We start from the raw sequence: 27,118 nt of genomic DNA on the forward strand, positions 1-27,118 counted from the left end.
TGCCGGAAGCTTCCAGAACTTAAGCTGTGTCCAAGGTCATAAGAATAGAGTCAGGATCTGGCATTCTAATCCAAGGGTTGGCAGCTTTTTTCTGTGAGGGGCCAGATGGTCGGTGTGTTTGGATTTGTGGCCAGACAGTCTCTGTTGCAAATATTCAGCTCTGCCATTGTAGCTTGAAAGCCACCATATACATGATATGCGTATGTGTGGGTGTAGTGTGTGCCAATAAACTTTATTTACAGAAACAAGCAGTGGGTCGGATTTAGCCTGTGGGCCATAGTTTGCCAGCACCTTACAGAGGTTATAACAAAACTGTCCGATTTCTTGGAACTTCGGTGATCCTGTAACCAGGTAGGCACAGCATGGCTTCCCCGAGCCAGAAGGTCAGGTGGGCCTCCCTAGGTGGCCCCACCTCATCTGTTTTTGGTGCCCAGATATTCAGCTTTGACAGTGATTTGAAACTGAAATCAGCAAACTATGGCCTGTGGTCCAAGTCTGGCCCGAGGCCTGTTTTATGGCTGCAGGGAGTTGTAAAAAGAAACAAAGAAGAATGTGCATCTGCCAAGTTCAATGGCCAGCCCAGCCTCAGAACAGGAGGGCACCTCTCAGGGCTGCATAAAGGGAGGCATGACTCATAGAGGGTTGCTATTGTACGATTTATTACTATCTTATTCTGTATATATTAACCCCATATGTCCTAAGGAAATAATTCGGAATTGGAGGGGAGTGTGTAAACTTTATTCATAATATTCTCATCACCATCAAAAAGTGCAGGGCACGGGGTGGATGTGTGTTGGAAATGGACACATAAACAAGGGTATATCCATAAAATGGGCGGATGTGCGGCCTTTTATAAGGGTGTTTGGGAAGACCTTTGTTCAGTATAATGTAGAGGCTGAGATTACAGGCTCTGGGTGTTAGATCCTCGTCTTACACCAGCGCTAAGAACTTCCTCCACCCCTGCCCTGCCCCCCCACCCCCCCACCCCAATCAAACTAGCTTATGGCAGAAGGGAAGCTAATTCGCTCTCTAACCAAACAGTTTAAGGAGTTCAGACATGGCTGGATCCAGAATTCCTTTGTACCAGTTGCATTGTAAGTGTCCTTGCAGTGAGCCCAGCAGCTCTTAGCTGTCCTTCTTAGGTTTCTGTGGTATCAATTCTCATATCCTCTCAGCACCAAGCCAACCAGCAGAGAGAGCATTGGTGTCCCAGCATGCCCATCCAGGCTGAGCCACGTGACACCCAGTGACCAATCACAGGACCAGGAGGGGAGTGCTGTGTGCTGATGGGGATGAGGAGCTGTTTATTGATTTTTATTTTTATTTTTTTTAGAGAGAGAGAAAGGAGGGGAGGGAGTGAGAGAAAGAGAAAGAGAGAGAGATTACCTCCTTTATGGCCCCCAACTTGGAATTGAACCTGCAGCCTAGGTGCACAAACAGGGAATTGGTGGGCAGGACAATGCTCCAACCAACTAAGCCACCTGCTGGGGCCGGGTCGTGAGGGTTTTTTAATAACAGCCTTATTAAGATACACTCAGCCCTAGCTGGTTTGGCTCAGTGGATGGAGCGTCAGCCTGCGGACTGAAGGGTCCTGGGTTCGATTCCGGCCCAGGGCACGTGCCCGGTTGCAAGCTCAATCCCCAATAGGGGATGTGCAGGAGGCAGCCAATCAATGATTCTCTCTCATCATTAATGTTTCTATCTCTCTCTCCCTCTTTCTTCCTCTCTGAAATCAATTATATATATATATATATATATATATATATATATATATATATACACACACACACACACACACACTCACACACACACAAAGATACATTCACATACCATGAAATACACCCATTTAACATGTACAGTTAATGGTTTTCGGTACATTTACAAACTTGTACAACTGTTACCACAGTTGATTTCAGAACATTTTCATAACCTCCAAACGAAACCTCACACACACACACACACACACACACCCCCAGCCATCACCCCCAATCTTCTCCGCCTCCTCTGTGGCCAGTTCCTGGCAACCACTTGTCCACTCTCTGTCTCTGTGGCTCTAGCTGATCTGGACATGTCATATGAACAGATCATATAATATGTAGCCTTTTGTCTCTGGCTTTTTCATTAGCATAATATCTTCAAAGTTCATCTACATTGTAGCTTATATCAGTAATTCATTCCTTGTTATGACTAAACACTATTCCATCATATAGAGGGCCACGTTGTGTTTATCCAGTCATGGGTTGATGGACATTTGGGTTATTTCCACCTTTTGGCTGTTAGGAGTCATGCTGCTATGAACACGCATGTACACGTTTTTGTGTGGGCATATGTTTCCATTCTCTTGGGTGCATACCTCGGAGTGGAATTCCTGGGTCACATGGTAACTCGACATTTAACGTTGAAGGAAATGCCAGGCTCTCTCCCATAACAGCTGCACTCTTTTCGATGCCCACCAGCAGTGTACGAGGGCTCTGACTTCCGTGCGTCCTTGCCGACCTGACCTATTATAGCCATGCTAGCGGGTGTGAGGCGGCGCCTCACTGTGGTCTTAATTTGCATTTCCATGATGGCTCATTTGGGTCTGAGTTTTGTGCCCGTCCCTAACCAATGGGACTCTTCAGCTTTGGGCTGCCAGGGTGAGCCCTGGAACCAGGGTGGGGTTGAGGGTGGGAGGCAGGAGACACTCAAGGGGGGGTACAGCTGCCAGAGGAAGTTTGGGGTGTTATTGGGAGCAGGGGGAGAATATGGATTCTGTGCAGTGAGCAGCCAGTGTTTACGCTGCAGACCGTCCTGGTTTTATTCCTGCTGCTGTGACCAACTCTACCCCACCTGCCTGGAATTTTTCAGGCTTGAGACGAAGTCCTACATCCTAGGAACCCCTCGGTCCCTGGTTGCCCTGTTGGCTTCGGACCCACTCCTGTGTCCTCCAGCTGCCGTGGGCTGGCCTGCCTCTGCTGTTCCTGAAGCCCAGGGGTCAGCGGTGGGATCCCCGTCATGAATCCCCATCAGCCTTTGCCCTGGCCCCCATCCCAGACAGACCAGCACTATTCAACATGTAGGGGAACAGAGGGATGGGGGGGAGTTAGGAGAGAGAGAGAGGTTACCGGAACGTGTTAAAAAGCCTGTTCATAGCCAAGACTGGTCGGTGACCTCCAACATCTATCTTAGTTTTTGTCTGGCATCGCTTTGACAGAAGTTAAAAATGTTCTGCACCACGATAGCTTTGCCAGCTTTACAAAACTCTCACCGGCTTCTTTTTGTTTTTTATGTTTATTTATTTTGGTGTCTGTGGGGAGACTATCGAGTTCTAGTTCCTTCCATCACGCTCCCTTCTCAGGCCCAGCCCAGAGGCATCTGGGGCAAATGACTGAGGTAGGAGGCTGCATGTCCCCTTGTCCTGGATGGTTGCTACCTTTGGCTTCAGTGTTTACTGATGTGTCCCTTTCTGCTCGGTGACGCATCCTGGTAGGAACCTTTGGACTAGAGCTCCCAGCCTCGCCCACAGCCTGTCTGTTTTCTGGTTGCTGTTGTCACGTGATGAGCTTGGGAGCTCTCCGTTCTTTCGCTCCTAACTTTTCCAGGCCAGTTCCCTGCGCGCACTGTGAGCTTGGAGTTGTTTGGGGAAGTTTTCAAAACTTGGCCCTGTAAGCCTCCCATCTTTCCTAATAAGCTCTGGGTTTATCTCTAGTTGATTGTTTATCGCTGGGGTGTACATGCTTATCTTCTCTGTTTTATCAGCATTTAGGTAGATCCCCGCCTTTTTAAATGAAGTAGAAGAAAGGTAACAAAGGTCAGGAAGGGAGGAGGATTCAAATTTGTTAAGGCATCAAGCCATGTTTCCGTTTGGTTCTGGTGAGGCCGAGGCCTGGGCGCGCAGGGGGGAGCTTGAAATGTGATTTAGGGGACAGGGGTTCCTCCTTCCCTGCCCTGCTGGGACGTCTGGAGGTCTGGTGAAAATATCCCACCGTGGGCATGGCACTCCGACAATGACGGATCCTCTTCTACGACTTCCACGGAGTGGGACACGCAGGTGGTGAAGGAGTCCTCACCGCTGGGCTCCGCAGGGCTGGGGACACAGTGTCCAGTGCGTGCGATGCCACGCTGTGCTTGCCAACTCGGTGCACCTCGCCTGGAACCTCTCGGGTCCTCGGGGCGTAGTCTTCTCCAGGGTGACAGCTCCAGGGTGACAGCTCCAGGTGACAGCTCTGGGTGACAGCTCCAGGTGACAGCTCCAGGTGACAGCTCCAGGTGACAGCTCCAGGTGACAGCTCCAGGGTGACAGCTCCAGGTGACAGCTCCGGGTGACAGCTCCGGGTGACAGCTCCAGGGTGACAGCTTTGGGTGACAGATCCAGGGTGACAGCTCCAGGTGACAGCTCCAGGTGACAGCTCCAGGGTGACAGCTCCAGGTGACAGCTCCAGGGTGACAGCTCCAGGTGACAGCTCCGGGTGACAGCTCCGGGTGACAGCTCCAGGGTGACAGCTTTGGGTGACAGCTCCAGGGTGACAGCTCCAGGTGACAGCTCCAGGGTGACAGCTTTGGGTGACAGCTCCAGGGTGACAGCTCCAGGTGACAGCTCCAGGGTGACAGCTCCTGTGACAGCTCCAGGTGACAGCTCCAGGGTGACAGCTCCAGGTGACAGCTCCAGGTGACAGCTCCGGGTGACAGCTCCAGGGTGACAGCTCCAGGGTGACAGCTCCGGGTGACAGCTCCAGGGTGACATCTCCAGGGTGACAGCTCCAGGGTGACAGCTCCGGGTGACAGCTCCAGGTGACAGCTCCAGGTGACAGCTCCTGTGACAGCTCCAGGTGACAGCTCCAGGGTGACAGCTCCAGGTTATAACTCCAGGGTGACAGCTCCAGGTGACAGCTCCTGTGACAGCTCCTGTGACAGCTCCGGGTGACAGCTCCAGGTGACAGCTCCAGGGTGACAACTCCAGGTGACAGCTCCAGGGTGACAGCTCCAGGTGACAGCTCCAGGTGACAGCTCCGGGTGACAGCTCCAGGGTGACAGCTCCAGGGTGACAGCTCCAGGGTGACAGCTCCGGGTGACAGCTCCAGGTGACAGCTCCGGGTGACAGCTCCAGGTGACAGCTCCAGGGTGACAGCTCCAGGTGACAGCTCCGGGTGACAGCTCCAGGTGACAGCTCCAGGGTGACAGCTCCAGGTGACAGCTCCAGGGTGACAGCTCCGGGTGACAGCTCCAGGGTGACAGCTCCAGGGTGACAGCTCCGGGTGACAGCTCCAGGTGACAGCTCCAGGTGACAGCTCCGGGTGACAGCTCCAGGTGACAGCTCCAGGGTGACAGCTCCGGGTGACAGCTCCAGGTGACAGCTCCAGGGTGACAGCTCCAGGTGACAGCTCCGGGGTGACAGCTCCAGGGTTACAAACAACGTTGTTTTGGAAGCTCCCGTCCTTGTTGGCATTGAAGGTTTGCTCAAGGGCAGCATTACAACCTTTTGTTCTGTTCTTCCTGGGGGATTCCCATTGGTTTCCATCTGCATTCTACCCATGCTGCCTGGCGACATTGAAAGGTCACTTCTGCCTTTCCATGACAAAATGGAATGCTAAAAGAGAAGATAATATTAACACACACTCACTTAAGCTCCCTGATGAAGATGCTGAAGGAAGTGACTCCTGACCAGTCCAACGCAGAAAACTGACCCAGAGCCAGGGCTTGAGTCTCAGGGTCAGGCCTTACTGCCATCTTCAAAGATAGTGCTGTTCTATCGTTTCTTAAGAAAGATCAACTTCAAGAATGGACAGGAAATGTGGTTTATTATGTTTACATCTAGGCTGATTTTCCAAATGACTTGTGAAGCTGTTGATAGAAGATAAGAAATTAAGGAGCTCTCTGGCTAAGATTCATAGCTTTTGGACTTCAGAAATTATTTTAGCTTTCTTACCAGTTTCATAGTAATTTCTGAAAACACTTTAACTGAATATTTAGGGATTAAGGGGCAATGTGCCATGAATGATCTTATCTTAAGAAATATCCTATATAATAAAAGCCTAATATGCAAATTGACTGAATGGAGAAACGAATGTGGAACGACCAGTCACTATGACGTGCACTGACCACCAGGGGTCAGACACTCAACGCAGGAGCTCCGCTCAGCCAGGAGTTGGGCTCACGGCTGGTGAGCGCAGCAGCGGTGGCAGGAGCCTCTCCCGCCTCTGTGGCAATGCTAAGGAGCAGCTAAGGAGCAGTAAGCCGAGCTGTAAGGAGCAGCAAGCAGGTGGGTGGTAAGGAATGAGGGGTCCAGGACTGTGAGAGGGCACAGGCCGGGCTGAGGAGGACCACCCCTCCAGTGCAAGAATTTCGTGCACTGGGCCTCTAGTATGGTAATGAAGTTGTACTTAATGTTGACTACTGTGATTCCTACATGGAGCAGTTATATGAATAGTTGTAACCGAGAATTAACATTTCAGTTAAGCAATAAAGGTTTTATATTCTGCATTTTCTCAAAAAGAAAATATCCCACAGTGGGAGCCAGAAGTTTTGGAGCCAGAAAGTTTGGGGTTGAAGGGCTAGCCCTGCCACTCACCAGCTATGAGATCTCTGACTGACCATTTCACATCCTCAGTCGGGGTGGGCAAACTATTTTCACCGGCCTGGTTTTGTACACGGTGTGGGCTAAGAACCGCTTCCCCGCCTTAAACGGTTGTAATCAAGTGGGAAGAAGAAGAGTACTGCCCGGTGCCTCCTGTGTTTGATGGCAGATGCTGCCGGTTGGGGACTTGTCTCTGGCTGCTTTGGCTGCTGGTGACGGCAGGGTTGAGTTGGTGGCAGTGACCAACCCGCCCGTTGAAGCTGAAAAGATTTACTCTCTGGCCCTTTACAGCAAAAGTTCCGACTTTGCCCTAAGCCTCGCTTTCCTCGTCTCTAAGGAGAGCTAAGCCATGGGGTGTTGTAAGAATTAAATGGAATGATCTAGGTCAGATGTTTGGCTGTGGTTTAGGGAGAGCGGCTGTTATCAGCCACGATAACCTGTGTTTCTTTTCCTTGTCGGTAGAGCTGAGGTTCTAAAATTCCAGAAGTCTCCAAGTTTCTTGCATGTGGCACTGATTGCGCCTTAACTCCTGTGTGTCCTTTCTGAGCAGATCCTGTCCATGACATTCCCACCGGGCCGGGCGCTCCCGCGTACGGAGCGCAGCCCCGACGCTCCTGTCTCCTCCTGTCTTCCAGGAGCTGCACCTGTGTGTGTCCCGCAGGCACTTCGCCCTGGAGCGGGGCTGCAGGCTGAGGGGGCTGTCCCCCGGGAACTACAGCGTGAGAGTACGGGCCACCTCCCTGGCGGGCAATGGTTCCTGGACAGAACCCACCTATTTCTATGTGACAAACTACTGTGAGTCTGCACGGTGACTTGGACCAGTTGGGGCTGTGCTTGCTGCTGGGAACAGCAGAACGTTTCTGGGAATAGTCGGGGGAGGGGGGAGGCTATGCCTGCTGGCCCTGGACTTGACCTCTGGGTTTACCGGCTGCTGCTGTGTGACCGGGGCAAGGTGCTTGCCCTCTCTGAGCTTGGACTTCCTCATCTGTCCGTGGGGATAATAACAGGACCACCCCTGGAGACGAAGGGAAGTTTCAGTGGCAGGAGGTCAGATGGCTGGCACAGGGCAAGTCTGATAAGCACACCAGCTCCTGTGAGCTAGTGTTTCTGTCTTTGTTATGAGATGGGCCATGTCCTCCAGTGGAGTAGGTGAGAGCTTCCCTACTCAGCTGAGGGTGTGCTCTCGACGTCCATGCAGCAAGTGCTGCCACTGAGCCAGCTGGACGCCCTGTGGACAGCAGGGTGGGGAGGGGTGAGGAAGGCTGAGCTGGTCAGGGGGTGCTTCCTGGAGGTGGTGACATCTTGGCCGAGACCTGGAAGAATGCACAGGTTTGGGCAACAGGTGATGTTTAGTCTGGCGTGTGGTAGGAACCCAGACACGAGAATGGGTGAGTAGACTGGTAACTTGGGAGGAGGGGAGATTCTAGACCAGGGGGAGCGGGATCTGGGTGGGCAGGGGTGAGCTGCGGCCTCTGCTTGGCTGGCTGGAATGTCACGTGCCTGGCCTGGTGGGAGGGTGGAAAGTGGGGTGATTCTTGCTGGGATGGTTGGGGTCAGGGTCGGGACTAGGGTGAGATTTTTGACCCCAACTGGGTGTCTTGCGCTGCGATTCTGACGCTGCCACTGGAGCTAGCACAGAACCCACAAGGTTCAGAGCCGTTTTCCACAAGACTGCTCTCACCTGGATGGCAGGTGCAAGTCTGGGGGTTCTCCAGGCCACCTGCACTTCTGACCAACTGGCCACAAAGTCGGGGGTTCCCGCGACCCTTGCCCATTAGATCATTTGCTAGAGTGGCTCACAGAACTCAGGGAAGTGCTATAACTACAAACAGTTGTATTATAAAGGATGAGTCAGGACTACCCGAAGGAAGAGACAGCCAGGACCAGGGCCAGCAGGGTCCTGGACACAGGGCTGCCGTGTCCTCTCCCCTGAGTAGGAAACGTAATGTCACCCTCCCGACATCCACGGATTCATCCTCTGAGCTTTGCCGTCGGGTTTTCCTTGGGGTTTCATTATCTGGGTGTGATTGATCGAAGCACTGAGTCTGAGCCTCCCTCCTCTCTCGAGGTCAGGCTGGCTGAAGGTCCCACCCTCGCATCACAGGCTTGCTCTTCTGGTGACCAGCCCCATCCTGAGCCATCCCACCCCTTACCATAACTCTGGTGTGTCCAAGAGGCTCATCAATAACAGACACTCTACTCCTTAGGGTACCCAAGGTTTGCAATCTGCCTCTTAAGAACCAGGGACACCATGAGGAAAATTCAAAGGAAAATATCAGAGTGGCAAAAATGTTTGTAACATCATTGACCGAGTTAATATCCTTAATATAAAATGAATATATGGTTGACTCCATGTATTTCAATAGCATGGGTCCACATATATACAGATTTTTAAAAATAAATAAGTCTCTTTTATGTTTTTCTTAATGACATTTTCTCTTCTCCAGCTTACTTTATTGTGAGAATACAGTATGTAATACCAATAATTTACAAAATATGTGTTACTCATCTGTTGATGGTATCCACAAGGAGGCTATTAGTAGTTGAGTTTTGGGGGAGTCAAAAGATGAATGCAGATTTTCAACTCGGGGGGTAGAGGGGTTGGCACCCCTCACTCTTGTGTTCAAGGGTGAGGAAAAGATAGATGTCCTAACATAAAAATAAGCAAAGAACATGGATAGCCCATTTAAAAGTAAATAGAAAACATAAGAGAAAAGTCCAAAATCACACCAAAAAAAGAAAAAATGCAAATTAAAACAAGTTGTAATTTTTAAGTTATCGAATTGGCAAAGTTTTTATTGGTTTCTTTATTTTATAATTACAATAATTGGTGTTGTCCAAGAGCTCAGGCACATGGATTTGTTCTATGGGTGGTGAGTACTAACATGTTTTAATAACATGCATGAGAAGTCTTATCAGGGATCTCACTCTCTGAGCTCACAGCTTGGGCTCTAGAAACATACATGAAGGAAACAGCTGTCTAAAAACAGCTGTTCACAGAAATTCAGCACCGCGTTGCTCACAATGGTCAAACATCTGGAGCATTAAATGCTACACTTCGATTACCGGTGACCCTTGAACAACAGAGGTGAGGGGTATGGACCCTCCTGCACCATCGAGAATCCTTGTAGAAGTTTCAATTCCCCAAAAATTTAACTACGAATAACCTGCTGTTTACAGGAAGCCTCGCCGATAAACAGTCTAAGTAACACATTTTTTGTGTTATATATATACTAGAGGCCCGATGCACGAAGATTCGTGCAAGAATGGGCCTTCCTTCCCCTGGCTGCCAGCACCACCTTCTCTCCAGCCAGAGCCACCTTTCTGCCTTCGCTCCTGCCCGGATCCACCTTTCCGCCTTCCCACGTTGCCCAGAGGCCCAGAGTGGCTGGGGCGGTGTGGACGCCTGCTGCTCGGCGCCTGCGTATGCAAATTAACCTGCCATCTTTGTTGGGTTAATTTGCATACTCACTCCTGATTAGCTGGTGGGCGTCACGAAGGTACGGTCAATTTCTCTTTTATTAGTGTAGATATGTCTTATAATAAAGTGAGCTAGAGAAAAGAAAATGTTAAAATCATAAGGAAGCGAAATACATTTACAATACCTTGTGTATTTATTGGAAAAAAAAATTCCCTCGTTAGCCTCCTGCTCCTTAGGAAAAAGGGAGGGGAGGAGGGATATTTAACTGCACGAACAACTGCACAGAACCAGGCCATTTCTATTGCTCATGTCACATTCAGTCACCAAACATCTGTGGAGACTCTCAGCCTGCCAGAAGCCACCGCACACAGCACTGAGTTTGCTGTCAGCTACGGAGCGGGAGGGCGAGCTCTCAGGATGGAGCTGGCCACCGAAGGCAGGATGGGACGCTGGTCAGAGCTTCCTCCGATGGCCTGGGTCAAACACATGCTGCCCCTCTCCGCCCTGAGCCTGTTTCCCAGCCTGTTAGCTGGCATTAGTCAGAGACCTCCCGCCTTGTCGTATGGGACGATTAAATGAGGTCACCACACAGAGACTTCAAACAGTGCCTGGCCTTTAGTAAGTGTTCAGTGAGCTGCTATTATTAAAGGACCCAAATGACCAGATTCCTCCTCTGACTTCTCCCAACCCATTTTTTCCGGGGCTTGGAAGAGACTGAATAAATGGGCCTGTTTACAAGTTCTGACACTTGGCCTTACATGCAAATTTGAAAAATAAAGGCCACATAGCATTTCTTCAGCTAGTTTAAAAGAGGTTCTTTGGGGAAAATGCACTTTATCCCGCCTGGTACTCCTCCTGGCAACAAGGTCACCCACCAAGGTCCGCGGCCCCGCCGTCGAGTGAGAAGGGGCAGGACCCTCTAGCACACAGAGAACACTTCCTGGTGGATTTGCCATCTGCCAGAGCTGCTGTTTGGAATCAGGACAGGCTACTTAATTTGCGAGGCTCCATACAAAAGGAAAATGCAGGACCCTTGTTTAAAAATTAAGACTTTCAAGATGGTGACCATGGAATATTAAACCCAGAGCATGGCCCTTCTGAGTGTGGGCCTGCGTGGTGCCCGGTTGCACAGCGAGAAAGCTGGCCCTGGGCGGGAAGGATAAGCTGGCAGCAGGCGGAGGTCGGGGGTCAGTGTGTGCTTCCAGATTGCGGCCCTCTGAGCCCGCTGCCCAGCCCCAAGGAGCCAAATGGTGTTTCGGGACTGCTGGGAAACCAGCAGAGAGAGAGAGGCTCAGGGACAAGAAAAAGATGGGGGACACGTGTGTGTGGCCCACTGTTATATGTGTGATTGTGATTTGTGATGTGAACACATTTTGATACGGAACATGTATTTTCTTATTCTATTTTAGTAGACGTCCCATCCAATATTGCAAAAATTATCATCGGCCCCCTCATCTTTGTCTTCCTCTTCAGTGTTGTGATTGGAAGCATTTACCTGTTCCTGAGGAAGAGGTTAGTGCATGGGGGATGCTTAACAGCCGGCTTTCCAGAAAAATTAAGCTGATCTATAGATATATAGATACCGCTGTATCTGAGCTTCTTATAAATTTTACTGATCTCAAGGATGTGTAGTATGCAATTTACAGATAATGGTCATAATACAGTTTACAATGCGGGGTTATCGTAAATTTCCTCACCAAATGTTTTCATTGATTGTTTTTTTCTGAACCTTTGTATCTATAGCCATGGTTGCAATTGATAAACAAGTGTTCATGAATGTTGATTAATATTTTGTTTATGTTAAAGAGTAGGATAAAATTGAAATAAGACATATATGTTCATCAATTACAGGAGTGACTTTGCAGAATCAGATAATAATTTTTAAATAGTATTTTCTCATTGTTTTGTGCCATTTACAGTATCATGGCTACAGATGACATGTTTAAGTTTAATCTGCATTATTAACATTTTTTCTGTCACTTTCTCAATTTCAAGCTACAGACATGATATCACTGAGTGCAGAGTTGGGAAGGGATGTGCTATATCTCTGCCATACATATAGAATAATGTAAATAAATGAGGTGATGTAGATGGCCTTAAGAGCGCTTTTCAGCCCTAGCCCATTTGGCTCAGTGGATAGAGCGTTGGCCTGCAGACTGAAGGGTCCCAGGTTCGATTCCAGCCAAGGTCACATACCCGGTAGGGGGTGTGCAGGAGGCGGCCAATCAATGATTTTCTCTCATCATTGATGTTTCTATCTCTCTCTTCCTCTCCCTTCCTCTCTGAAATCAATAAAAATATATTTTTAAAAAAAGATCATTGATCATAGTAAGATGTAATATGATAATGAGGCTGTGGTAAATTTTGAATATTACTACCTTTGCTTTTAATATAATTTATTTAATTGTAAGCCTGTTTTATTTGTTTGTTTGTTTAGTTAATTAGTTAATCCTCACTCGAGGATATTTTTCCCATTGATTTTTTAGAGAGAGTGCAAAGGAAGCAGGGAGAAGGGGAGAGGGAGAAACATCGATGTAAGAGACACATGGATGTGAGAGAGACACATCGATTGGTTGCCTCCCGCATGAGCCCCAACTAGGGCTGGGCATCGAACCTGCAGCCCAGGTACATGCCCTTGATCGGGAATCGAACCCATGACCCTTCGGTGTGCAGGCCGACACTAACCACGGAGCCACCCACCAGCACTTACTGACAGTTGTTTCTTGTGAGCTGGGATGGGATGGCTACAGAGCAGCAGGGTGGGTAGATGCTGCTGATAAAGGTGCTGCTTACACTGGGAGGCCTGTGGCCTGTAGTGACCCGTGACGTCCGTGGGAATCCCAAACTGGAATGCCTCCCTTTCTCTCGTCCAGGCAGTCAGATGGGCCGGTGGGACCACTCTATGCTTCTTCAAACCCCGAGTACCTCAGTGCCAGCGATGGTGAGTACCGTCCTGTTCCCTGGGGGTGGCCAGAGTCCTGCTGTCAGTTTCCTTTCCATCATTGTCAGGTGAAAGTCAAGGGTTGACACCCCAAGGGACTGAGACGAGCCCTGTTCACTGGCGTGAAGACCCAGCCCTCGCTGCAGAGACACAGCGCAGGGAGCCATCTGGGACCTGTGGGCCGGGCCGGGGGGGCCGAGAACCTGGCGCCCCCGCTGTGCGGGCGGAGCGTGGGGACTGTGCCAGAGCAGAGCACTGTGTCTGCCCTGGCGCCCACGCTGGGGGCTGGGAATTGGAAGCCAAAATGGGAGATTGCGGATGGGGTGAGGCGGATAGAAGCAGGGACAAGAGAGGGGGGTTGGAGGCAGGGTGGGTGCCAGGGACACACCTGCTGTTGCTGCTGAGAATGGAAGCGATGCTGGTGGTGGGAGCATAGGTCCGACACCATACTTTCCTTGATGGTACCGAAGGACAGTGAGTGGCCGCTGTGGGCGGGGCCTGGCCGTTCCCTCCCAGGGGAAGGCATCGGTTGCATGACAAGTTTCTCAACTACTTCGTGCAGCAAAAGTAAAAAAGTGACTTTCAAGGCACGAGCTCCATTGCCCAGCAGGACACGGGCTTGGGGGACGGGGCGGTGTTTTAGGGTGCCCAGGCTGGTTTCCATCATTTCTGATGAGACGTGCAGACTCCGGTGACTCTCGTGAAGGCAGGTGCTTATCCTCACATCCCTAGGACAGGAGGCATGCGCCCCACCGGGCCACCCGAGGAAGCACCGCGGCTGTCAGGAGCAGGGGGAGGGGTCAGCATGGGGGAGAGACCTGGGATGCCGGTGTGGGTCATTTCAGTGGACTTTGGGGCACAGGGGCTGCCCTAGTTGTCTGGCGCCTCGCCCTGGGGTGATTAATGCTTTAGGCATGTGGATAGTGACCCTGAGTGTGAGAGCTCCGTGAAGGAGGTGGTTGGGGGTCGGGGCTGTGGATTGTTTGGGGGTTGGCGGGGGGCGGGAGACAGATGTCACAGACTCAAAACAGAGAAACTAGAAAAGGCAGTTATTGCAGGCGGGAATGTGCAGAGGGAGCCGAGCGGGAGGGAATGAACCTCAATCAAGGCCTCCTCCCGTTGGGAATGGCGTCGGTGTCGCACGCCAGAGCCAGGGGAGCTGACCCTCAGGGCTGCCGTTGGGCCCGCAGTCAGGGTGAGGCCTAGGGGCACACAGAGGGAAGATCCAGGCTCAGGCCCCGGGGGACAGGGTGCCCCTAGGGAGCATCGGTGGGCTCCTGTGGGTGCAGGTCCGTGTCCTTGCTGAGCTTTGGTCACTATGATCCGCTAGGGCTGCTCTACCGAGCACCACACACCGGGAGTCTTAGAAAACAGAATCTCATTTCTCACAGTTCTGGAGGCTGAACTTTGGGGTCTGTTTGTCCTGAGCCTTCTCTCCTTGGCGTGTGGGTGCTGTCTTCTCCCCGTGTCCACACATGGTCCGAGTGTCTGCGCCCTAATCTCCCCTTCTTATAAGGACACCAGTCATGTGTCCCTGATGACCTCACGTTACCTTGGTTTTCTCTTTAAACACCTTATTTCCACATACAGTCACATTCTGAGTCCCAGAGTCAGGGGTTCACATATGAATTTGGGGCGGGACACACGTCAGCCCATCACAGTGATGGCACAGGGGAAGGCAGGAACCGTTGGGGCTTTTCTGACCCGGCCTTCGTGCACTCGTCTGCGTTCATTTGCTGTGTAACAACCCCTCCCCCGCCCCCAAACAGTGGCTTACCCCACCATTCGTCAGCTCACCGTTCGGTGGGTCTGCTCCCAGCGCTGTGCTCGGCCGGGCAGTTCTGGTTCCACCCGCGTGGCCGCACCTGCCTGTGGACCAGCTGGCGCTCGGTGGTCCTGGATGTGCCTGGGTTGCACGCGCTGGGTGGGTGGTCCCCAGCCCCGTGGCACTTTGCAGAACAGCAGCCTTCGGTGGGAATAGCATCCCTGGACAGTGGGTCTCTGCATCAGACAGATGGGAGGGGGCGCAGGCTCAGCTCAGCACGTAGCAGGGAGGACCCTGGGCTGGGTGGCTTCTTTCTGAGTCTCGGCCACGCCCTCCACGAGGGCAGGGACCCACACTTGGCCGTGTCCTGTTCTTGGCCGTGTGCCTGGCATAGGTCCTGGGTCACAGAAGTCACTTAATGAACATTTGTGGGGTGGGGGGGCTCGGGTGGGAGGTGGCGGGGTCCCCTGAAGACGCCGTGTAGATAAGTGAGGAGTAGTGTTCCCGTGTTCTGTGTATGTGCCGGACGAGTGGGAGGTGCCGCGGGAGAAGATCACCCTCCTGCGCGAGCTGGGCCAGGGCTCCTTCGGCATGGTGTACGAGGGCAACGCCAAGGACATCATCAAGGGCGAGGCGGAGACTCGCGTGGCGGTGAAGACGGTCAACGAGTCGGCCACCATGCGGGAGCGGATCGAGTTTCTCAACGAGGCCTCCGTCATGAAAGGCTTCACCTGCCATCACGTGGTGAGTCCCGGCGGCCCTGGGAGCACAGAGGCCGCTCTTGTTCCTCAGAGAAGAGGCTCTGGCCGTCATGGGGGACAGAGGGCTTGTATTTGAGCTAAGAGTTGTAACCCAAGAGACCCGAAGGCAGGTGGCAGCTCCACTGGCTCCGAGAGAGGGAAGAAGGGCGGGCTTTATGGAGGCAGGGCTGCCGTGAGTCCTCCCACAGGCCGGGGTGCTGGCGGGGCCCCAGGCTCTTAGTGGCCGATGCCGTGGAGGGGTGGGCACTAGCCCGCGTTGTTCCAGGATGTTCCTGACTTGGCCTTGCGCTGAGGTTAGCAGCGGGTTAGCAAGTTATAGCAGCTCCGAGAACAGGCCTACGACACGCAGAAGCACCGCTCCCCTCAGGGCCTCGCACCCTCTTCAGTGCCTCTTCCAGGACGCTCCTCCCCCTGGCTTTTCTCCATCATCACTTTCACGTTGGTTCCCTTCTCCCACTCCGCTCTGCTGCTCTCTCCTGTGCACAGAGCAGGGCCTGAGGTCAGTGGGTGTGGGCCCCTGTCCCGCCCCAACCCTCCTCCAGGCCCACCTCACCTGGACCCGAACTTGTTGCCCGAGTGCTTTCTGGAATCTTCCATCTCACCGTCTTCTCAGCACCTCTTTAACCCTTAACCCTTTGCACTCGCTTGCTTTTTTCTCGATTCCTTTATTCTACTCGGGATTTAATTTTTTAAATACCCCAGATTTTACAAAGCGCGGCAGTAGAATAAAAAAATTGGAGTTTCTTTTCATACAAACTCATTTATTTGGATTTTTTTATATTTCAAATTATTGATACATTCAAAGAGTATAAAAAGAGCTGCTACCGATGCTAACCGTGTCGAGTCACACTCGACATCCGAGTGCAAAAGGTTAAACACACAGGGCGCACCTTCCCGCTGCCCGCCCCCACGAGTCGGCACACACTCTCCCTGCCCGCCGCTTCCACGTCTCCTGGTTTCTCCCTGAACCTCGTGTCCCTTCGTCTTTGCCCCACGCGTCCTCACAGGGCCCCTGCTCTGTGCCACGGGGTCCGTTGTTAGGAGGTGCCAGCCCCTCAGGGTCCATTGTTAGGAGGTGCCAGCCCCACGGGGTCCATTGTTAGGAGGTGCCAGCCCCTCAGGGTCCATTGTTAGGAGGTGCCAGCCCCTCAGGGTCCATTGTTAGGAGGTGCCAGCCCCACGGGGTCCATGGTTAGGAGGAGCCCGCCCCACGGGGTCCGTTCTTAGGAGGAGCCAGCCTCACGGTGTCCGTTGTTAGGAGGTGCCAGCCCCACGGGGTCCATGGTTAGGAGGTGCCAGCCCCACGGGGTCCATTGTTAGGAGGTGCCAGCCTCTCAGGGTCCATTGTTAGGAGGTGCCAGCCCCACGGGGTCCATTGTTAGGAGGTGCCAGCCCCACGGGGTCCATGGTTAGGAGGAGCCAGCCCCACGGGGTCCATGGTTAGGAGGAGCCAGCCCCACGGGGTCCATGGTTAGGAGGAGCCAGCCCCACGGGGTCCATGGTTAGGAGGAGCCAGCCCCACGGGGTCCATGGTTAGGAGGAGCCAGCCCCACGGGGTCCATGGTTAGGAGGAGCCAGCCCCACGGGGTCCATGGTTAGGAGGTGCCAGCCCCACGGGGTCCATGGTTAGGAGGAGCCAGCCCCACGGGGTCCATGGTTAGGAGGAGCCAGCCCCACGGGGTCCATGGTTAGGAGGAGCCAGCCCCACGGGGTCCATGGTTAGGAGGAGCCAGCCTCACGGGGCCCATTGTTAGGAGGAGCCAGCCCCACGGGGTCCATTGTTAGGAGGTGCCAGCCCCACGGGGTCCATTGTTAGGAGGTGCCAGCCCCACGGGGTCCATTGTTAGGAGGTGCCAGCCCCACGGGGCCCATTGTTAGGAGGTGCCGCTGTGGCACACAGGAGAGCAGGGCCGGGGGGCGGGGGTGGAACTTGGGAGTGGGGCAGGTGTATTTGAGCAAAGACAGAAAGGATATAGGGACAGCTGTGTGGACATGGGAGGGCACAGAGCATCAGGCATAGGGAACAACTATGCAGAGGTCTGACGGTGAGAATGCGCCTTGCGGGCCAGAAGCACCAGGAACCACCCACTGATTCGCTGTCTGCTCCCCCACCCACCAGACTGGGAGTTCTGACTTCTTCCTGTCTCCTCCCCAGGGTGTTGGCCCTGGCATTTGGTCTGGGCAGGCTAGGGTTTTCCCAGGAGCAGGATGCTGTGTGTGACCAGACAGGGAGGCCTCCACGTGTTGAGATCTTCCCACAGACCCTCACCCGAGACCTCCCTAACCCCCACATGCTTGCTCCGCAGGTCCGCCTCCTCGGGGTGGTGTCCAAAGGCCAGCCTACGCTGGTGGTGATGGAGCTGATGACGCACGGAGACCTGAAGAGCCACCTCCGGTCCCTGCGGCCTGATGCTGAGGTGAGCTGTCCCCGGTGCTCCACAGGGCGCTCCCTCCTGGCCCTGACCCCGGTGTCGCTGAGCGCAACCTCCTGTTTTGGCTTTAGAATAACCCCGGCCGCCCTCCCCCGACCCTGCAAGAGATGTTTCAGATGGCAGCAGAGATCGCCGACGGGATGGCATACCTGAACGCCAAGAAGTTTGTGCACCGGGACCTCGCAGCTCGAAACTGCATGGTCGCCCACGATTTTACCGTCAAAATCGGAGGTTTGTCTGGCTTTCTGCTTGGGAATGTATGGCCCAGGCCACGTTCAGTTTCAGAAGTAATTGTCTGTCATGGGTTGTTCGAGCTTTTCCAGTGAAAAGGGCCAAGGTTTGGGATGGGTCCCTGATCCCCACACTGGAATTTTTTTTTCCAAAAGTTCTTTTTCTTTAAATTTTAACATTTTTTATGTTTTAATTACATTTTACATTCATGTTCGTTTTGACAATCATATACTTTACAAAGTTCCACCCTGTGACTTAATTGCATTTGTTTACTAACTTACTCATTCACTTCTTTAAGTTATATTAGTGTGCCCTGTATGTGCATGCCACTGAGTAAGGCCCCCTGGTTTCTCCGCCCTCATGAGCTTGCAGTCCTTATCCGCACCACCTAGCACCGTAGCCCCTGGCCACTTGTGCCCATCTACCTTTAAGTCAACTCGCATGAAGTAAAATTAAAAACCCAGCTTGCTGGTCTCCTGGGCCACATTTCAGGTGGCAGGTGCCACCGGGAGCCCCGTGGTCGCCATATTGGACAGTGAGGGTATACCATGTTCATCACCACAGGGAGATCTGGACAGAGCTGTGCTAGGTGAACACTAATAGTTCACACTCAGACGCGCTGAAGCAGATGGGAGAGGGGCGCTGAAGGAAATGGACTTCCTCTCTGAAAAGAGGCACCATTTCAAGGCGCGGAGGATTAGAAGTTGACCTGAGTGACAGCATCCGGGGGTGGTTACAGCACATGCAAAGGCCACAGGGCCGGGAGGATGGCTGGACCTGGAGGGGACAGAGCAGCAGGAGATAGGCGGGTTGGAAGAGAGGCGGGAGCCAGGTCAGGAAGGGTCTTGCAAGTCACGGCAAGTCACCTAGACGTTATCCTAGGACAGTGGTCAGCAAACTCATTAGTCAACAGAGCCAAATATCAACAGTACAATGATTGAAATTTCTTTTGAGAGCCAAATTTTTAAACTTAAACTTCTTCTAACGCCACTTCTTCAAAATAGACTCGCCCAGGCCGTGGTATTTTGTGGAAGAGCCACACTCAAGGGGCCAAAGGGCCGCATGTGGCTCGCGAGCCGCAGTTTGCCGACCACGGGCCTAGGCCGTCAGCGCAAAGCGGGAAGTGATGTGATTCTCTTTATGAACCAAAAAAGACATTCCCCTCCGTTAGCTGTCAGTGGGAAGCAAGAGATGCTTTTATCCTCTTTACAGTCCCCAAAGATCTTATCCTGTATCAGCAAGGGAAGCAGGAAATGGCAAAGTGATGTCATTCTATGGATGTAGCTTCTCTTGGTCAGCGGCTGTCAGAGTCAGGATGGAGGGAGGGTCCTGTAGGTGAGAGAGGATGTCAGGACAATGGAGAGAAATAGATAGATAGAGAGGGGTGTGGAATGAGAGTGGGTAGGACTCCCCACTGTTTCACATTGTGAGGAAAGGGGGTGGTCAAAAGAGGACCCAACTCTGGGTTTCTGGCGGGGCAGTGGCTGTTCGGTGGGGCCATAGCCGACGGGGGCAGTAGTTGGCCGCAGAGAGTTAATAGTTCGATGTGGGTTACATGTGAGTCATGGGTGAGAAGGAAGCGTTTCTGAGAATGGGGTTCCCAAGCTCCGGCCAGAACATCGCTTTTTTGCTGCTTTAAATGGTGGCCCTCCCCTCCCTCCACACCCCACGAGCACCCTCAGAATCCATTCTCCTGGGATTTGGTGGCCGCAGGTGAGCCTGTCTGAGGGCTCTGCCAGGGGTGGGGCTGCGAAGATGGTGGGCACCTGAGCCACAGGGTGAAGGGTAAGAGTTTGTGAACTGTTTGTTGTCAGACTTTGGAATGACCAGAGACATCTACGAAACGGACTATTACCGGAAAGGCGGCAAAGGGCTGCTTCCTGTGAGGTGGATGGCACCTGAATCCTTGAAGGACGGGGTCTTTACCGCTTCTTCCGACATGTGGTGAGTTGTGCGTGGGCTGGCTGATAGAGCGCTGGGCTCGAATGCCAGGAGGCGCCTCTAGTCTGAGGAAAAGGGGCCGTTAACACCTGCCCTCCTCCTGGCCGTCAGCAAAATGAAGGGAAGGTCAAGTCTGAGGGCCCTTGCACAGCTACTGCTACGTTCCAGTTGAGACTCATTTTATAGGCATTTCTGAATGCAGCATAATCTTTTTTTCATTTTCATTTACTTGTTTGTTTGTTTTTCGCTTACAGTTCACATTCAATATTATGTTAGTTTCAGGTGTACAGCGTAGTGGTTAGACATCTGTAATATTCACGAAGCAGTCCCCCCAATAAGTCTAGTGCATCGTACATACTTATTACAGTATTATGAACTATATTCCCTATGCGGTACTGTCACTGTTTTGTAACTACCCATTTGTACCTCTGAATTCCTTTACCTTCCCTTCCAAAACCCCCAGTTCCCGCTCCCATGTTAACTCTCAGTTTGTTTCTGTTTTGATTGTTAGCTTATATTGTTTTTTCAATTTCACATGTAAGTAAAATCACAGTGTATTTGTCTTTCTCTGTCTGCCTTATTTCACTTGGCATAACACACACTAAGTCCATCCATGTTGTTGCAAAGGGGAAGATTTTGTTATTTTTAATGGCTGAATAATATCCCATTGTATATATGTACCACATCTTCTTTATCCAATTGTCTATTTGTGGGCATTTTGTATCTTCTTCTCTTTCTTTTTTTCAATATGCTATAGTTTTCAAGTATTGGTCTTTTACCTCCTTGGTTAAATTTATTTCTAGGTACCTTTTTTGTTGCAGTGATAAATGAGATTTTTTTTTCTCTTTCTGAGAGTTCATTTTTCGTGTATAAAAATGTAATCAATTTCTGGATGTTAATTTTGTATCCTGCTACTTTACTGAATTAATTTATTAAATTTAGTGGGTTTTTTGGTGGGGTCTTTAGGGTTTTCTGTGTACAATATCATGTCAGATGCAAATAATGACAGTTTTATTTTCTTCTTTCCAATTCAGTATCTTTTATTTTTTCTTCTTTTCCGATTGCTGTGGCTAAGACTTCTAGTACCATGATGAAAAAGAGTGATGAGAGTAGACATTGCTGTCTTGTTCCTTATCTTAAGGGAAACTCTTTGAGTTTTTGCCCATGAAGTATGATGTTGGCTGTAGGTGTTTCATATGTGGCCTTTATTATGTTGATATATGATTCCTCTATTTCCACTCTGCTGAGATGTTTATGAGAGATTATAAACGGGTGCTGGATTTTGTCAAATTCTTTTATGTGTCTATTGATATGATGTAATTTTTGTCCTTGATTTTGTTTATGTGATGTATCACACTTACTGATTCGCAGATATTGCAACAACCTCGCATCCCTGGAATCAATCCCACTTGGTGTATGATCTTTTTAATGTCTTGCTGGATTCTATTTGCTACTATTTTGTTGAGGATTTCAGAATCTATGTTCATCAGGGATATTGGCTTATTATTTTCTTTCTTTGTAGTATCTTTCTCTGGTTGTTGAATTAGGGTAATGCAGGCCTTATACAAAGAGCTTGAAAGTCTTCCCTTCTCTTGAATTTTTTGAATAGTTTGAGGATAGTGGGTGTTAGTCCTTCGTTGAATGTCTGGTGAAATTTTCCTGTGAAGTGTGGACGAGGACTTTTGTTTGCTAGGAGTTTTCTTTTCATTGCTGCTTCAGTTTCATTATCTTTAATCAGTCTGATTGGGTTTTCTGATTCTTGCTGATTGAGTTTTTGAAGAATCTATGTTTCTAGGATTTTGTCCATTTCACTCAGCTTATCCAATTTGTTGGCATATAGTTTTTCTTAGTAATGTCTTACAATCCATTCCATTGTATTTTTGTGATGTCAGTTGTTGCTTCACCTCTTTCATTTCTGATTTCACTTATTTGGGCCCCGTCTCTTTTTTCTTAATGAATCTGGCTAAACATTCACCCATCTTGTTTATCTTTTCAAAGAACCAGCTCTTGGTTTCATTGATCTTTTTTTTGTGTGTGTGGGTTTTTTGTTTGTTTGTTTCTGCTCTGATATTTATTATTTTTTCCTTCTACTTACTCTGAAGTTTTCTTGTTGTTCTCTTTCTAGTTCTTTTAGCTGTACAGTTAGATTGTTTATTTGAGCTTTTTCTTGTTTCTTGAGGTTGGCCTGTAATGCCATGAACTTCCCTCTCAGGATTGCTTTCTCTGTGTACCATAGATTCAGGATTGTTGTGTGTTCGTTTTTATTTGTTTCCAGGAAATATTTTATTTCTTCCTTGATCTCGTTGGCAACGTATTCATTGTTTAATAACATGCTGTTTAGCCTCCACATGTTTAAATGTTTTTAAGGTTTTTTATTGTAGTTGATTTCTAGTTTCATGCCATTGTGATTTGAGAAGATGCTTGCTATGATTTCAGGCTTCTTGAATTTGTTAAGACTCATTTTGTTTCCTAACATTTCATCTGTCTTTGAGAATGTTCCATATGCATTTGAGAAGAATGTATATTCTGCGGCTTTGGTTTGAAATGTTCTGTAAATATCAATTAAATCCATCTGATTCAGTGTATTGTTTAAGGTTGCTGTTTTCTTGTTTCTCTTTTCTCTGGAAGATCTATCCAGTGATGTCATTGGGAGTTAACATCACGTACTATGATTGTATAGCTGTTGATGTCTCCCTTAAAGTCCTCCAAGAGGTTTTTGTTTTTTTATATACTTAGGTGCTCCTATATTGTGTGCCTATTTGTTTACCAGGATTATATCCTCTTGTTGGACCGATCCCTTTAGTATCATGTAGTGACCATCACTGGCTCTTGTTATGGCCTATGTTTTGAAGCCTATTCCAGCTTATTTTTTGTTTCCTTTTTCATGGAAAATTTTTCCACCCTTTCACTTTCATCCTGTGTGAGTCTTTGTTCTGAGGTGGGTCTCTTGTGGATAGCATACATATGGGTCATGTTTTCTTATACATTCGGCTACCCTATGCCTGTTGATGGGAGCATTTAATCCATTTATATGTAAGGTTGTTATTGATAGGTACTTATCACCATTTTTATTATTTATGCCTGTGCTCCTCTCTCTATTTCTTCTTACAGCACTCACTTTACCATTTCTTGCAATGCTAATTTAGTGGTAATAAACTCCTTTAGTCTTTTTTTTTTTTTTCCTGGTCTGGCAAGCACTTTATTTCACTTTAAATTTAAAATGATAGCCATGTTGGATAGAGTAGTATTGGTTTCAGATCTTTGCATTTCATAACTTTGAATACCTACACAATTCCCATCTGCCTGTAGTGTTTGTTTTAAGAAATCAGCTGACAACCTTATTGGAACTCCCTTGTAGGTAACCTGTCTCTCTCTTGTTGCCCGTAAGATTCTCTCTTTGTCTTTAATGTTTGCCATTTTAATTATGATGTGCCTTGGTGTGGTTCTTTTTGAGTTCGTCTTGATTGTGACTCTCTGTGTGCCCTGAACTTGTGTGACTTTTTTCTTCACCAGTTTAGGGGAGTTTTCTGTCATTATTACTTCAAACAGGTTCTCTATCCCTTGGTCACTTTCTTCTCCCTGCCGAGCCCCTATGATGCTGATATTGTTATGTTTCATGTTGTCCCAAAGTTCCCTTAAACTATCTTCATGCTTTTTAATTATTATTTTTGCTGCTCTGATTGATTTTTTTCTTACTTTGTCTTCTAATTTGGTGATTCGGTTCTCTGCTTCTTTTAACCTACTGTGTATTCCTCTATTTAAGATACGTTATTCTTCATCTTCGATTGGTTGTTTTTCATGGTTTCTATGAGCATTATTAAAACTATTACTTTGTACTCTGTTTTCTGATAAATTGCTTGCCTCCATTTCATTTAGCTCTTTTTCTGGAGATTCCTCCTGTTCTTTCATTTGGAACCTATTTCTTTGTTTCTCCGTGTTTGCTGTTTCTTTGTGTTTGTTTTGATGTATTGCATAGAACTGCTATTTCTATCTGTCTTGGTGGGGTGGCCTTCTGTAGTGGGTGTCTTGTGGGATCCAGTGGTGTAGTCTCCTTGATCTTTTGAACTGGGTGCTCTATGAATGTCCCTTGTGTGGGTTATGTTGGCCCTCCTGTTGTATTTGGGTCTTGATTGCTATTTTCTTACTCATGGGCGGGCTCGACCCTCTGGCTGTCTGACTGTGAGGCTCAATCCCAACCACATCCTGCCAACTGTTATACAGGTGCTTACAGAACAAAACAAGACAAAATAAGTCCAAACTGAAAACAACATGAATAAAAAACAAAACAACAATCAGAACAGAAACAATATCAATAAAATAATAGAATAAGAAAAGAAAAAAAAAAGATACTAAAAGACATGAGACCAAAAAATTAGAGAAGAAAATAGAAACCAAAAAAGAGAATCTGAAGGAAAAGAAGGACAAAGATGAAAATAAGAAAAAAATAAATGAAATATTAATAACAATAATGAAAAATAATGAATAATAATAAAATGAAAAATAGAATAGGAAAAGAAAAACAGGAAAAAAAGAAAAAGTAAAGAGAATGTACAAAATAGAATGGATCTGCTCTTGGTGGAGCTTGCTGGGTTTGGCTCTGATGTTGTTGGAAGCTGGCCACGTGGTGTGCTGATTCCAGGTCTTCGGGAGGGTCTCTGGTGCAAGCCAGTGTCAGTCACTGTCCCTGCCTGGCACTCAGCAGCCTGTCTGAAGCTTGTCGGGGTGGAGTCCCAAGTAGTTCGGTGGCAGTGCCTCCAGAGCCCAGGCCTGGCTCTGTCTCTGGTTGTGCCTTGAATGTCCCTGCTCTGAGGTGCTCTCCCTTCCCCCACGAAACTGTGTTCCGTGGAGGTATCCGGGATCTGGCCAGGGTGGTGTAAACAGACACGCGTTGGGAGTGTTGCCTGTGACCTGTAGGAGTGGTGGCAGGTACTTCCTCTCCTTCCCAGGGCTATGCTGGCTGAACTCACTAGGGACCTCTGTCTGCTTTCCATAATGCAGCCGAAAAGCCCAGCCCGTGCTTGTCTGACTCCTGGACAGAAGCCCACCAGGAGACACAGTTGCGGTACCACAGCTTTGCCTGGCTTTCTGGCACCCCCTCACCACCACACCAAGTAGGAGGGGATTAAAAAAATTCATCCTCACTTGGCACTTTAATGTTTTCACATGGCTAGCCCCTGCTAAGTGGGGCCTCAGCCCAGCCTCTCCCCCTTCCCCCCCGCCCTGGGCCAAATGTCCAAGTCCGTGGCACCATCACACTGAGCAGCATTTCCAGCCCAACGCCATTCCCCTTTGCCTTGGATCAGAGCAGCATGGGGCAGACCTAGTAGTTTTGCAGGTGAGAGGACAGGGCACCACTGGTGTGCTTGAGGTCAGCAAGACTGGTCCTTCCCAATTCACACAGACCAGACTCTGACTGGCTCTCTGCCCAAAGTCCTTCCAGAGAAAAGAGGGTCCCTCAGAATCACTTCTGGGCGTAACAATCAGACCCCTCCACCTGCCCCCCAGCTCTGCTGCATGGCCCCTCCAGCAGGCACAGATTGAAGTTAACTTCCCAGGCTGGTGTTGAAACAAAGAAGTTGCTCTTTGCCTAGGATGGGTGGGGTCTGTCTCTCCCAGGTGGACAAAATCCCCACTGGTCCCCACTGATGCTATGTGGGCTCCGCTTCTCTTCTCTGTTGTTCTGGATTGAGGATCCCTGTGTCGGTCTGAGACCACGCTTCCCGAGGGTGGGGGCTTTGCTGCCACCATATCCCTCCGACTCTCTAGCTGTGCATCTGCGCAAGTTGACTCACGTTCCCTGCATCTTCTCTTGTCTTTCCCCACATTCCCTGCTTTCAGTATTTCAGATCAGCTACACTTCAGCTGGCTTTTCAAGCTGCTTGCTCTGCAGTTTGGCCTCAAGTCCAGTCTAGTGTTGGGAGCAAGCAGATGGAATTTCCAGCTACTCTGCAGTTGTCTTGGAATCCTGTATTTATGATCTTTAAAAATATTTTTCTTCTTAATGAAGTCCCTTCAACATTTCTTGTCACATGTTTTGGTGGCGATGAACTCCTTTAACTTTTTCTTGTCTGGGAAGCTCTTTACCTCTCCTTCAGTTTTTAAATGATAGCCTTACTGAGTAAAGTTGTCCTGTTGTAGTTCCTCACTTTTTATCTCTTTGAATATATTGTGCCCATCCTTTCTGGCCTGTGAACTTTTTGTTGAGAAATCAGCTGACAGTCTTAGGATTGCTTCTAAGTAACTAACTGCTTTTTCTTTTCTGCTTTTCTTTTTGTCATTAACCTTTGCCATTTTAATTATGATATGCTTTGGTGTGGGCCTCTTTTGGTTTATATTTGGGACTCTCTGCGCTTCCCTCAACTTCAATGGCTATTTTCTTTGCCAGATTAGGGAAGTTTTCCATTATTTCTTCAAATAGGTTCTCATTCCTTGGCCTTTCTCTTCTCCTTCTGGTCTCCCTATGGTGTCAGTGTTGTTATGCTTGATGTTGTCCCAGAGGTCCCTTAAACTGTCCTCATTTTTAATAATTTGTCTTTTTTCCTGTTTTGGTTGGGTTTTCTCTACTATCTTGTCTTCCAAATTGCTGATTCGATCCTGAGCTTCATTTAATCTGCTGTGATTCCATCTAGTGTAGTCTTCATTCCAGTGTTTGTTTATTTCTGACTGGTTCTTGTTTATGGTTTCCATGTCCTTTTTTATGCTTACTACCTGTTGTAGTTTTCACTGAGTTTATCTATTCTTCCCCAAAGTTCCTTGTACTAGCACATCCTTATAACCAGTGTTTTCAACTCTATCTGGTAGATGGTTTGCCTCCATTTTGTTTAGTTCTTTTTCTAGAGTTTTTTCATGTTCTTCTATTCGGGACATGTTTCTTTGTGTCCCCGTTTTGGCTGCATTTCTGTGTTTGCTTTTACGTATTAGGTAGATCTGCTACGTCTCCCGGTCATGGGAGGGTGGCCTTATGTGGTGGGTCACCGGTGGCACCCAGGGGTGCCGTCCCTCTGATTACCTAAGCTCAGTGCTCCAGGGGTGCCCTCCTGTGATAGTTGAGTCTTGATTGCTGTTTTCATGTC

At 49.4% G+C, this 27,118-nt stretch overlaps 1 protein-coding gene across 3 annotated transcripts in view; it reads left to right on the plus strand.

Moving 5' to 3' along the window:
* INSR (insulin receptor) overlaps positions 1–27,118 on the plus strand; it is a 169,067-nt gene that overhangs the window by 133,060 nt on the left and 8,889 nt on the right. For 2 of the 3 annotated variants that reach the window (XM_079773168.1, XM_079773170.1), the window contains 7 exons: positions 7,189–7,348; positions 11,384–11,486; positions 12,848–12,915; positions 15,180–15,424; positions 17,748–17,858; positions 17,945–18,104; positions 19,919–20,048. In XM_079773168.1, the coding sequence (XP_079629294.1) occupies positions 7,189–7,348; positions 11,384–11,486; positions 12,848–12,915; positions 15,180–15,424; positions 17,748–17,858; positions 17,945–18,104; positions 19,919–20,048 (977 nt within the window). The remainder of the gene's footprint in view (positions 1–7,188; positions 7,349–11,383; positions 11,487–12,847; positions 12,916–15,179; positions 15,425–17,747; positions 17,859–17,944; positions 18,105–19,918; positions 20,049–27,118) is intronic. The other variant, XM_079773169.1, reaches the window with a different exon arrangement.

Source organism: Cnephaeus nilssonii (genome assembly GCF_951640355.1).
Source record: "Cnephaeus nilssonii genome assembly, chromosome: 5".
In the NCBI taxonomy this organism is placed as follows: domain Eukaryota; kingdom Metazoa; phylum Chordata; class Mammalia; order Chiroptera; family Vespertilionidae; genus Cnephaeus; species Cnephaeus nilssonii.